Source organism: Brassica rapa, chromosome A07, assembly GCF_000309985.2.
Source record: "Brassica rapa cultivar Chiifu-401-42 chromosome A07, CAAS_Brap_v3.01, whole genome shotgun sequence".
Lineage (NCBI taxonomy): Eukaryota > Viridiplantae > Streptophyta > Magnoliopsida > Brassicales > Brassicaceae > Brassica > Brassica rapa.
Window position 1 is genome coordinate 13,925,335 of NC_024801.2, and position 13,212 is coordinate 13,938,546.

General features: G+C 35.8%; 4 protein-coding genes across 5 annotated transcripts; 3 read left to right on the plus strand and 1 right to left on the minus strand.

The window, feature by feature from the left end:
- The first annotated feature begins 1,580 nt into the window (after positions 1-1,580).
- Positions 1,581-2,905, plus strand: LOC103829407. The gene is made up of 6 exons (XM_033275152.1): positions 1,581-1,671; positions 1,772-1,865; positions 1,936-2,074; positions 2,154-2,276; positions 2,360-2,450; positions 2,549-2,905. Exons 2-6 carry the CDS (start codon positions 1,789-1,791, stop codon positions 2,689-2,691), a joined length of 573 nt encoding a protein of 190 aa, XP_033131043.1. The 5' UTR covers positions 1,581-1,671; positions 1,772-1,788; the 3' UTR covers positions 2,692-2,905.
- A 236-nt stretch (positions 2,906-3,141) lies between these two features.
- On the plus strand, positions 3,142-6,068 carry LOC103829408 (RNA-binding protein 24). The gene is made up of 5 exons (XM_009105074.3): positions 3,142-4,414; positions 4,628-4,763; positions 4,855-4,948; positions 5,353-5,395; positions 5,498-6,068. The coding sequence occupies exons 1-5, from the start codon at positions 4,238-4,240 to the stop codon at positions 5,771-5,773; spliced, it is 726 nt and encodes a 241-aa protein (XP_009103322.1). The 5' UTR covers positions 3,142-4,237; the 3' UTR covers positions 5,774-6,068.
- A 268-nt stretch (positions 6,069-6,336) lies between these two features.
- Positions 6,337-10,167, plus strand: LOC103829409 (increased DNA methylation 3). Of its 2 annotated transcripts, none has more exons than XM_033275151.1 (3): positions 6,337-8,061; positions 8,505-9,694; positions 9,766-10,167. In XM_033275151.1, exons 1-3 carry the CDS (start codon positions 8,051-8,053, stop codon positions 10,011-10,013), a joined length of 1,449 nt encoding a protein of 482 aa, XP_033131042.1. In that variant the 5' UTR covers positions 6,337-8,050; the 3' UTR covers positions 10,014-10,167. The 2 variants fall into 2 exon arrangements, with proteins under 2 accessions (XP_033131042.1, XP_009103324.1); XM_009105076.3 differs by having other exon boundaries at positions 6,337-7,991.
- A 123-nt stretch (positions 10,168-10,290) lies between these two features.
- Positions 10,291-11,831, minus strand: LOC103829410 (cysteine protease XCP2). The gene is made up of 3 exons (XM_009105077.3): positions 11,318-11,831; positions 10,754-11,130; positions 10,291-10,676 (listed from the first exon to the last, which is right to left on the minus strand). The coding sequence occupies exons 1-3, from the start codon at positions 11,781-11,783 to the stop codon at positions 10,461-10,463; spliced, it is 1,059 nt and encodes a 352-aa protein (XP_009103325.2). The 5' UTR covers positions 11,784-11,831; the 3' UTR covers positions 10,291-10,460.
- Positions 11,832-13,212: the final 1,381 nt, after the last annotated feature.

Consider the following 13,212-nt stretch of genomic DNA (forward strand, 5'->3'; position numbering starts at 1 on the left):
CTAAAGCCCACTTTTTGTCGAAGTCCATTCGTTACCTATCAATTAAAACAAAAAGAGGTGGGGTCCACAATGTTATATTAGTTTTCGACCTTTATAATATATATTAGTTTCGACCATCAATGTACAAAGCATCCTTTAGTGCAATGGTATAGTTGTGGGTGCTTATATCTCAATAACCCGGGTTCGAGCTACATATTTGACATTTTTTCACACTTTTAAAAAGTGGGACCCACATACTGCTGACGTGTCGCATCAAGAGGAGAGAAACTCTCCTATTATATAATAGATTATTTGGTTATCTTGGATTACTACTTGATTGATTTTAATTCATTTAATCAGTTTTGGTTATTGCTAGGTTAATGTTGGTTATTACTTGTTAGTTTTTGTTGGTTTTGTAATGGATAAAATTTTGGATAACAAGTTAAAATAAAATAAATATAAAATCGATTCAAAAACATGAATACAGACTCGAAATATACCTGAAATACTTTAAACTAACCCGATTCGATACATACCTAAGAATTTACAGGTTTTTATAATTGTAGACTGAATAAACTTATATTTGGAAAGAATCGACACAAATGCGAACATAAAATGTTTAGAAATCGGTGAAGAACAAAGGAATTAGGGTGGGAAATGTATGAACCGAGAAAATGAGAGGCAAAGAAATAAAGCTTTTGTGGGAAAATAACAAAAAAAAATGGAAACGATATCTTTTTGTTTGAAATATGCAAAGTGATAGTGAATCGAGTTTACGTGGACCTAATCCGGTTTCTAAAATAAAAATTTGGCCTGGTATATTTTGTTTTGTTTTAATGTGGCCCAATCATACTTACTAATTATTAGCCTAACCCAATATGTATTTATCTTTTGTATATTGGGAATTTTCATTTTATGTTGAAAAAATATGTACAAATTCAAAATTCTGATAATTAAGGTCATTTAATTTTTGAAAGATATATAAATATTTTTCACTGATAAGTTAGTAAAAGAATATGGGAAATACTTTTATTTGGATGACTTGAATATATATATATATATATATAAATCAGTCCCATAAATAATTAAATAAGTTTAGTTCTATAATTTTAATTACAACTGTTCTCCGTCCAATGCATGGATGATTATATAAATAATCCAAATTTGTATATATAAAAAACAAGCCGATCATATTTAAAGTTTTACATTTGTCAAAACCATATGTTATGTATTTTAATTTTATAAATTTAAATTTATGAAAACCATATATTATGTATTTCAATTTTATAAATTCATTTCGCGCAAGACGCGAGTCTTATTCTAGTAAACGTATATTTGGAAAGAATCGACACAAATGTGAACATAAAAATGTTTAGAAATCGGAAAATCCAGACCTTGATCGGAATCCGATCCAAAGACCTGAATGCCAGACGTAGATTTGACAGTCAAGATATGTTGTTACTTCATTTTCATTTTGTCTAAGCTTTTATATGAAACTCACCTAACGGCTATCCAATTAAGAATCTAAGCCCATTAACAAGTATAAGCCCAAGAAAAAGATACAAGCCCATTAAGAGCATCTCCGCTATCAATATCGTCGACGACGATTTCGAACGGTCGCTCGCCTAGAATCAACCTCCGAGCTCGACTTTCCAAGGGAATCCTTCATCTCCGGCGAGAATCTGATAACTGGTAAGTCGATTCAGTTCGAATGAAGCCTTATCTTCTCACTTGAGAACACGAAGCTGACACTTTAAATAGCTTAATCGAATCGATTCTTCTTTCAGGACTTGAGCCATCGCGCGTAGGATGATCGATAGAGAATGCTATTTGCTCTTCTGTATCATTATATTCATGATTGCTGTGCCTTGCTATACCCATGAAAGGTAGTTAGTGTTCTTAGAATTACTCTTTAGTTCTTTATTGATACAATGGAAATGATGTTAATTTTTTTAGGTTTGATGGAAAAACTTTATATGCTGGGAAGGAGCTGTGGAAGGAGACTCTGCCATTACAATCTGGATCTCGTGTTTACAAATTAGAAGGGATTAAATCAAATTCTTGGTATGAAGTCAAGATCTCGTACCCAGCTTCTGTATGTCACAATCTTGCTTTTTGGAAACTTTTGATTCTTGTGATTGTTGAAAGTCTCATCTTTTGTTAAATGGTTAAAGATCCCGGCTCTGTTCTCTCTGCAACTGTTGAGGAATGGTGAAGTGGGGTTGAAGGTTAACCAGATGAGGAGACTACTCAACACTGAGAAGTTGATCTTCAAGTCCGAAAGTTTTGAAAACAAGGTATTTGTAAGCATCTTCAGTCAATGTGTTCTTTAACTTGTGAAGAAGCATGACCCCAAGTCCTTCTTGTTTTTCTGATGTAGGAGGGATTGCATGTTTTGGTGACGGTTGAACCTGAAGGAATCGTAGCTATACCTAATTTCAAAGAACGGTCTTCCATCATTTACAATATAGGCAAGTTTTTTTCTTACTTACTATCTCATCAATCTTCTTCTTTATTACAACGTGAAAGCTTGTAGTGAGTTAGGTGCTTCGTTCTCTTATGGTGACAGTTTGTGAAGAACAGCTACTAGGCATCGCATACTCATGCTGGTCAGTGGTGGTTTTAGTAGTATTGTGTCTGGTGGTTGCGCTGATTCTTCCCCGGTTTCTTCCATCTCATCTTCTAATCAAAGATGGAGATCGTGACCGTTAAATAATAATATCAAGAGGTAGCGTACGGTTTAATATCTTGTTTCTCTTTACATATATGTTTTGTTACCTCTGATGGCTTCTCGATGCTTATTCATCCAACTCGGTTTGGATTCAGTTGTATTATATTGGATATGAGTTAGGTGTTTTGGATAATTTGACTCTTTGAATAATTCGACATGTTTTTTGAGTAATTTTATGAAATTCTGTTTATCCAACTAGATTCTAGATGCCAAACAACGTCAAAGGATTTAAAATTCTATTAAGAAAAACGTATATAAATAAAAATCATAGGATGCCGATATGCTATGCTGTTTAGCAACAGTTGGAATAAAAGCAATTTATGGGTAACTTGAATGTTACTAACACAAACGCAAATGGATATAAATGATTATTTGTTTTAAGTATAAGTTTCTGTCCAAAGATAGGCCCAGGCCATTCAACTTTCTATATATTTGTTTCATGCATTACGTTAGTACAAGGGATCCATAAACCTTAACCTATATGAAATTCAACCACCGTTTGAATGATTTGGCTATATTCATGAGACCAAATCCTGTCTCGTTTTCTTATGTAATTTGATATTTTTAATAAATAAATCTAATTTAGTTAGTTTATAGTATACATATAGTTTTTTTTTTTTAGTATACATATAGTTTATAATTATTTAGATGTGAAAAAGACACATAACCAGTGCCCAGGAAAGTCCTTTTCTCAACTTTAATATAGTTTAGTAGGGTCGATGGTACTGCTCATAAGGCTTATCCATTTCAGTTGCTATCCAACATTCTCCAAGATTAAAAAGTAGTATGTAACTATGTAAGTACAACATTGTGTATCGTTAGCCCTTTTATAAATAAACAACTGTGTATTATCTTTAGGGTGTTAGATTAATTTGAAGGAGGATAAGATTATACTACCATTGTACGTGATTAATAAAACAAATTAAGATACATGGAAACATAAGTTATTTCGCGGTAACTTTACAGTTTTACACAGCTGATAATTTGCTTTAATCGACAAAGTCACGAGGGAACACATACTCTGTTCTGTAATTACAGCGCTAATTACATAAACTAGTAAAATAGTATATGATTTGAGCGGGACCCATTGTTATGAGAGCGAAGAAGAACCAACTCTGTTTCTCTCTCTCTGGCTAACAATTCATGAATCAATAATAATCACGCATCATAACCAACTTCTTCTCCAGCATCATCATCAATGTACAATTTCCATTCATCTCATCTTCCTGGCCTATCTTTCAAAAGTTTAAAACCCATTTTCCCCTAACTTCTTTCTAATTTTCTGTTACTTTTTTTCCCGGGAAATTTTTTCTCTCTTTTTTTTTTTCTCTGTTATGATCATTACTTGTTAGGTTTCGTTAGCGCCGATCTCGTTCGTTTTCCCTTTTTCTTTCCTTCTTCCCATCGCAGACCTAAGTAAACCCTAGAATCTCTTCTTCACTTTTACAAAGGTTTTAATCATTCAAAAACTATGTCTAGGGTTCACTAGGTCAAGTTTTAGAATCGCTCCTTGTCTTCTCTAATCATATGGCGTACTCGCACTCTCCTTTTGGTGATACTACCTTCACCAAGGTCTTCGTTGGTGGCCTTGCCTGGGAGACTCAGAGCGGCACTCTTCTTCGCCATTTCGAACCCTATGGTGCGATCCTTGAGGCGGTCGTTATTTACGATAACAACACTGGTCGATCCAAAGGTTACGGCTTTGTGAGTCTTCTATCTTATTCATCAAGTTGGTTTATTGCTGAACAAACATCCTCTGCTTCCATGGATTCGTTAGGCTTAGGATCCTAAAATGCTGGTTTTGCTGAAACCTCTCTAGCCACCTTTGCTACTTTTTGGGTATTCTAGTTATTTATATTCATGGTTGTTGAATGACTCAGTCCTCTGTTTTTTTATTTGTATGGAGGATTTTTTTAGGTGACTTTCCGAGATCCAGAGGCTGCTAGGAGAGCTTGTGTTGACCCAGCACCTATTATAGATGGCAGGCGTGCAAATTGTAATCTAGCTTCCCTTGGGAGACCTCGGCTTCCCATGCAATATTCGGTGATACCTGGTCAGTCTTGCTTCACTATTCATTTATTTTCTTTTTCTTGCATAAATTCCTGAGACCTTTATATTACTTTGTTTTTTTTTTTGTTCGTTAGGACGGATGAGACCTGCTTCCCCATATGTTGGAGGACATCCGTATCAGCAACCAGTTGCTTATAGCTACCAGCAAGGAGTTATGTACCCTTATGGGTTAGTTATGCTATTCAAAGTGTTTACAGATTCACCTTGCTACTGTACATATATGATGTGAAGAGATAATCAGTTGTAATGTATATACTTGCTAGTCCATTTATGTTGTGTTAGTAATACAAAAATAGTTCCAGTGGATCTCAGTTTGTTTTGGACAGGCAAGGTCTTGGAATGTATTTGGACTTTGATAAGGCCAAAATGATCTGAAGTTCAGGAGTGAACATTTGGGAATGGATGGACATATAGGCTTATTTTCTCCTAGTTTAGTATATATTATTTTCTTTGTGCATTGTAATTTAGCCATTTGTTTTATAACCACTACCCTTCTTTATATTCTCTTTTGAATGTCTACCAATGATTTTACTTCACCTGTTTCTAATTTTTATGTTTCCGTGTTCTCTCAGGGCTACACCATATGGACCTGAGTACATTTACTCACAGTCTCATGTAAGCTTCTGAAATTGTTAGTCTCTTATTGGTTTACTTGGTCATTCAAAACTATTTTGACTTTGGTTATATAACTCATGTCTTCTCTTCATGGTATTATAGGGCTTGTATGGTCCTTACACTGCGCAACAACAGTACCTTCAGGTTTATGGAGTACCTGGGGCTGTTAACTCACCTGGCTACCAATATAGGCAATTTAGTCAAAACATCCCCGCTGGTCACAATTATACAGCGGTACAGGGCTATTCAGTTCCAGGAAGTCATATTCAATCTCCCTACCCTTCAGTTATAGCAGGTCCTTCCCCAACACAGTCCCATATTATTGTTCGGACTTCTCAACATATGCAAAGAAGCAGTTCTGATCAAACAACAGGGTGAAAACTATACATAAAAGAATCATAATCTGATTCTTTTGAACTAGTCTTGCTACTAGACACTTTCTAAGGCACAGGACTGTTGATAAGAAGATTGTTACTGGTTAGTGTAGCTTTCTATGCCCTCTTGAGTCGAGTCCTCTGCATTGTAAATAAGATAAATGTCTACTGAGCTCACTCACTTGTTCTCTGTGCATATATATATAGCTCCAGGGGCTCTTCTCTTTCCATATCTGTACAGAACAGTTCCTAGACTGAGAAATTGTTATTTCAGAAATCATCCCTTTATTGTTACCATTTTTTGCTGAATTTCCTCTGTTTTTCTCCCTTTCATTTTTCCTTGTTAAAATCTTTTCGTTGACTACATGCTAAACTTGTTTGGGAGAGAAAGACTAGAGTTAGTTAAACCCATTATCAAATAAACCATTTTTATCTAGTCACGTTACAAGATACACCTTTTGTTTTGAGTTACCATTGTTTTTCCCTCTCTCAAGATAATTGCACTTCATCGTTGGACCAATCAAATCTTACAAGCATCAACAAAAACTTAACATCCATTCCATGCATCTTCATCATTTTGGATTTTACTGTATTGTTTTATAAAATATTAATCGATCGAAACGGGTTTAGACAAATGAGACTATGCGAATATTTAAATGTCAAATGAATATCAAGGTAATGGCAAAGTAATGATGTTTTGATACCGACTCTGAAGATCCAAATTTGTACAATCATCGTGGTAATATTTTATGTTTCCATATTCCTGCCACTACCTCTTTTTATATTTCTTGTTTGTCATCCTATTTATTTTCAACCCAAGAGTATTATAAAAAACATCAAAAAATTCCTACGTTTACAAACATTCTTTAGACTTTGGAGCAAAACACCCATTAGAAAATGACTTAAATATCTGAGGCTTAGTACATCATTTAACTAAAATTTTAGTGATACACCATTCATTACAAATTCTTTTTAACGATTGGCATATATTTGTTTAAGAAGATTTGAGTGATTTTTAATTAATAAAAATATATTTAATTTGTTAGTAGATTTTAACACAATTTTCAATGTTTTTAACCCAGACCGGACCGGATTAAACTGCGAAACGGAGACCAGTCCAAGTTGGGTTAATAGCAAAACCAACTAAAGTTGAACCGGTTAAAAGTCAGTATTAAACCGTTAAAAATTTGAAACTGACGATCTAATGAACCGGCCAAGTCAAGGTTCGTAAACCAAAATTTTGTTGATAAAATACCTAACTTTTTTTCTTTTAAAGTAAAAATAAAGTTTGTAAAAATTAATAAAGCAATGCCGTAACTAGTTTTTTACCACTCACAATTCTCAAGATTCAAACCATAATCTTCAAGTCTAGATATTGTTTATTTATACTTCTCATTTTATTTAAATATTATTACATGACACTTATGTTGAAGATTTTAATAATTCAAACATTGAAGTTCATAAAATTCTAAATTTGTATAAAAGAAAATGCATTGTACTTACTTTTTCTTCTCATTACACGAACAAAAAAACATATTTTACATGAATTGTTTTAAAAGTAAAGAAGATTTGGAGTGATGATAACCTCGAGAACAAAGTTTAAATGTGTTTTTCTTATTAACTTTTTATTTTAACAATTAAATTATTTTATAAATTTTTATTAAATTTATAGTTTTTCTTAAAAAAAGTTTTGGTTACAGAATTTTTTATTTAATATGATTTTTTTTGTAGAGGATATATATATTATTTATAAAATATCATTAAACTGAATTTGGTAATCCGATCGAACGATATTGACCCATGACCAAAAAAATTTCCAGTTAAGTTACCGGTCCAGTTTTTAAAATATTGCTATTTTTCTTATATATATATAATTTAAAATATTTTAATTATAACAAAACTATTTTCTTATATTTTGAAGAAAAGACAAATAAAACATTTGGGGCCTCGTTCATTTTTATAAAAGCCCAAAAAGTAACAAAAACGCCGGCACGTGGTAACTCAGGTGACAGGTGATGGCTCCAATTGGGGCCGTTATCTGGGTCCCACGTGGGAACCCACGTGTAAGAAAGCAAAGGAAGCCCCCCATCATCCTCTTCGCATTTTCCTTCCCCTAACCAAAACTCCGTGCTTGCACCAAACAAATCTCTTCTCCCCCTCCTCCTAAACTGTGTGTAGACTCTCTCTCTCTCTCATTACAGCAAAACAAAGATTCTTTAATCGTAAGTTTTTTCGATTTCTTCTCGTTTTCAGTTGCAATGTTGCTTAATTTCTGATACCTATGGATGCTTGGTAAGGTTTCAATCGCAACAAAAAATAAGAGGATCGGTTCTGGAAATAGAGAGTACAGATGGTTTCCTCTTTGGATTTGATTTGAGTTAAAAAAAAAAAACAAAAATGTTGCGAATCCTTGAACTACCACTTTGTAAACAATGAGTAACTAGCTAGTTTCATGCATGACTTGACCTTTTGTGATTATGCTATTTTCTGGGTAGAAATCTGGTGGTTTTGTGAAGTGCACACCACAATGCCGCAAATTGTATTACCTTTTCTCTCCTTATTGATGATGATGATGAATATATAAAACATGATTAGAGATTGTTCAAAGCATAGGAACTCAGAAAGCTAGCAGTGATTCAATCTGTCAATTTTGAGATTTTCATATTTATTTCCCCTGTGACTACATATTTGGCATGCCTTCATTTATACTTCCTAATTCATTTGTAATATTGCAGGTTTCATTTACACAGTCATTTTGCTGGATCCAAAACAAACAACACAGGGGAGAACATGAGTCTGTGTAGCGACGGATTATCAAGCGATCCCTACTTCTTGGTTAATTTCATAATGAGCCATTATATAGGTCCTGACGTGTTTTCAGATATCCCAAGATGCTCTGCTTCTCAAAGACTATCCAAACGCTTGCCTCCTTACACCCCCAAGCAAATCGGATCCTCCTCTCTAACCATTGCTCAGCTACAGAACTTGTACTATTACGTTCTCAGAAACGCTAGCTCCTCCCTCCTCCTTCATCCTGACATGGTTCTTATGTACCTCAAGGGTTATCTACCTATGGAACCTAGTGGAGAGCTTCATCAGTTCACTCATTATTTCCCTACGAGTCTCCACCCGCAGAAAAGGTATTCCCCGAGTCTCGAGATTGTCAAGGGCATTGTTGTTATTGATGATCCTGCTCTTGCGTTTATAAGCGAGGAAGAGGTCCAGAGATTCAGATGCTTGTCGCGTTTGGATGATCTTAGAATAGATAGGGTCGTGTCTTTGTCTCCTCGACCTGTCAAGCTTCTGGATGAAAGCCGAGAAACCGAGAAGGAGTGTTTAAGTAATGGGGAAGTGACATTAAATGGACTTGTCAGTGACCAAGAACTTCAAGACAGTAGTAAAAGAAAGAAAGAGGAGGAAGCAGTTGCTGGTGATGCTGTTTGTGTAATCAGTGATCATATCCCAGAAGGACTTTCAGGAGACATACCACAAAGAAAGGGAACGGAGCAGGAGGAAGCGATGTCCAATGGACTTGTCACTGACCAAGACTGTAACTCATCTGCTGAGCCTCTAGAAACATGCAAGAGGAAGAAAGATGAAGAAGAAGAAGTTTCTGCTCAAGCTTCTTGTGGTGTCATCAGCAAGACCCCAGAAAGATTTCGAGAGACTTACAAGAGAAGACGGTTCAAAAACTCATCAACAACAGCAACAAACAACAAGAATGGAGAAACTCTTATGGAAAGAGACAAAACAGATCCGCCACTTGTAATTGTTCCTCCTGAGATGAAGGAATGTGATGAAGAACCAACGGTTGTAACTAAAGGAACAGCAAGTAGAGGAACATCCATTGGTGTTGTCGACATTGGCGTCAACAACGTTGCTTACTTTTTCCAGGTGGCTCTGCCCGGTGTCAGCAAAGAGAACGGTATTTATATTCATCTCTGCTACCTGTTTCCATAGTTCTCATTGTGATTAACACATGGTGTCTTTGTGCAGATAAGTTCAGCTGTGAGATTAAATCAGATGGAAAGGTTATACTTGAGGGATCAACCACAACAGGACAGAAGACGATAGAGAGGCATTCTCGTGTTTTCAAGATGAATAGCCGGACGCTGTGGCCTCCTGGACCGTTCAAGCTGTCCTTTAACCTCCCAGGACCAGTTGATCCGCGGTTTGTCTCTCCTAACTTCAGATCAGATGGTATCTTCGAGGCTGTAGTCATCAGACAGAGAGACACTACCTAAGCCAGAGGTTTCTTCAAGCTAAGTAACACTAGGATCTCTGTTAATCTTTTTGTGAATGGGATAATAGAAACTAGGCCCAATCAAAAACAGACATATCTCTCAATTTTTTTGGACATGAAGCTGTTGCTTTTGCTAACTAGCCCTCTTCCCACTATTGATCCCACAATGTTTTCATGTTACTCTCGCCGAAGCACTACGGTTATTACTAGTTAACTCTTAACCTGTGAATAAAACCAAACCAAATGGCTAAGGAAGATGCTGGAAGATACATACATAATTGCTTCAGACATGACAGCTAGTTTTTGTTATTCTTGGAAAACTTATTATTGCCAATAGGTGTTACAACATTTCTATTCAATAATCAAAAGAGGAAACAATTGAAACTACAGTTTCGTGATATAACATTCATATTGATATGATCAAATGAAGATAAAGAAAGTGATCTCATCACTTAGTTTTGGTGGGGAAAGAAGCCATCTTGTTGATTCCACAGAGACCCTCTGCTTTACCAGTGTTCCTCTTCATCCTAATGTAACCTTTCTCTCCCCACTTTGGTCCCCAAGAATTCTTCACTATGATGTAATCCGAACCCTTGCTTGATCCGTACCCAACCGCAGCCACACCATGATCCAAATCCACCCCGCACCGCCCATCAAAGACACCCTTCACATACCAAAACACAGTCAAGAATCTATTTTTCAATCATTTTCTTGATTATGGGTTTAGTAATATGTACTTACGCCGCTATAGAACTGGAACTCTCTACCAGAAGCATCAATGGCGACACTGAGAGGCTGATGAGCCAATGCCTTCAAGAGACTCTTCTCATCATTGGTAGGTACATCTTGGTGCCCATTGATAGTCACCATTTCAGATTCATCCTTTTGCGTCTCGCAGGTTCCTTCTTCCATGGAGTAAGGATAGTCCTCTTCCTTGCGAAGACCACCGTTCTTGACAATGTAGTCAAAAGCATAGTCCATGAGACCACCGTTGCAGCCATTGTTGTAGGTTGTGTCACAGTCTATGAGTTCTTGTTCTGATAATGTTGTCAAGTTTCCTGTCACAATCTTGTTTATACCTTCCACTGCAGCCACGGTCGAAAACGCCCAACAACTTCCTATAAAACATTAAAGAACAAAATGAAAAATCGAGACATTAATCCAGAGGTCACTAGTTCAACTGGAAAGGACTGGTCATTGTGTCAAAGGTCTTTAGTTTGAGTGATCCCTAGAACGAACCTCCTCTTGTTAAAAAAAATAAATAAAAACCTTTGTAATACATAAGAGTCCAAGATTTGAGATTACCGCAAGAGCCTTGGTTCTTGACATAGCTCACGGCTCCTTTCTTTCTCCAGTCAACAGATTTAGGCAAAGCCTCAACGTCCTTATAAGCGAACTCTTGGTAAGATCTTTCATCATCATTGCGTCTCACTATATCAGTCTTGAGTCCCACGTACTTGTTCTTAAATTCTTCGTGGCTCAAATCAGCAAACTCGTTGAGACCAAGCCAGTAGCTTTTCGCTTTCTTGTTAGTCTCATCGATGTGCTTTAGGTTATCCTTGAAAACTTCGAACCTACGAAACTTCTCTTCAACGGTTTCGTAAGCTTTCTCGAAGTTGGAGAGCCAGTTTTCGAAGAGTTCGATGAGTTTGTCATGAGACTCTAAATCCTCGGGGGCATATCCAACGATGGAAAAATCGTGGGAAGCAGCGAAAGAGAAGGATAGTGATGCAGCGGTTAAGGCAAGAAGAAAACAGATTCTTGTAGCCATTTGGGTAATTCAAAGTTTGTAATTTGTTAGTTGATAGAGTTGTAAGAGAAGGGTTGCTTTATATAGGTTCAAGTTTTTGATAGAGGTTAGTCTCTTTGCTTTAGAGTGAAGTTGTCTGAATCTGAATCTTGTATAAAGTCCGTTCTTTAAGCTTGGTTTTGTCTTCCCTAAGGTTACGTTCACTCCAAGTAATAATTGTATATGCTTCTTTAGAACCCTCTAGTTCGGCCAGAAGCTCCTACTTAAAGTCTTAAACTCATACTAGGCCCACATATTTGGAGGTGGTTAATCTGGATTTTGCGGCCCACAATCATTAATCCTCTTTCCTGATGCTATCTCAAATTCATAGGACATTAGATTACATACAGTGAAGTGTTTTTGTAAGATATTATCCTGTACAGAACAAAGTTTGACCTGTCAATCCAACAAGGTATCTGATAAGTGATAAAAAGTCAGGAGGATCAATATCTTCATACCAAAAACTTATTTTATTTTGATGACCACTAACCACTCAGTATAAAGTAAATAAGCATCATATTGTTCATAAAACATGAATCATGTAAAGTTCAATATGAAAACTCACTGGCTATATCTTTACAAGGTCATCTACTTGTATAAACGATGTAGAGACAATATATAATAAGCATCATATATTTTTCATAGACACATGAATGATGTAAAAGTTCAATTTGAAAAACTCATTGGTCTTATATTTTTACAAGGACATCTACTTTTTTAATGATCAGCATTTACGCTGCGGTTTGCGTGATATTGTGGATCTTTGTTTACATGAAAGTCCCCGAGACTAGAGGTATGCCTTCGGAGGTTATCACATTCTACTTTGCCTTTGGAGCTCAAGCTCAAGCTTTCCAAGGATATATATATATATATATATTATATATATATATATATATATATATAATCTTTGTACCTAAAAGATTTTCTTCATCTCCTGAGCTACCTTTATTTGGTTTCTCTTTTTTATTCCTTTGTTTTGTTATCGAAATTAATCTAATAACCGAGACTTGTGGTCCAGTGGTAATTAACTCAAATACGGTGAAGCCACCTAGGTTCGAGTCTCTGCTATCGGAGGATTAAAATTTTAGCATTACCAGGCACATAGGACCAACACGTGCGCCAATAACGTAGGCCGCTAACACATGCTAGTCTGGACCCACTTCGGTGGAGTCGGGATACCCATGTATAATTCAGAAAAAAAAAAGAAATTAATCTAATAATTACTCAGTTTTCTCTCTTGCTTCGGCGCATTTTAGATTCAAACTCCTTATCTCTCCACGGAAAAACAAATGGGATCCCAAAACAAATACAAAAAAATAGATTTAGGGTAATATCTCCAGTTTCTTGGGACGCAAGTTTGATTCTCAAGGCTTATATTTACAAAAGTTAGAGTTTAACTTTTTTACTTAGA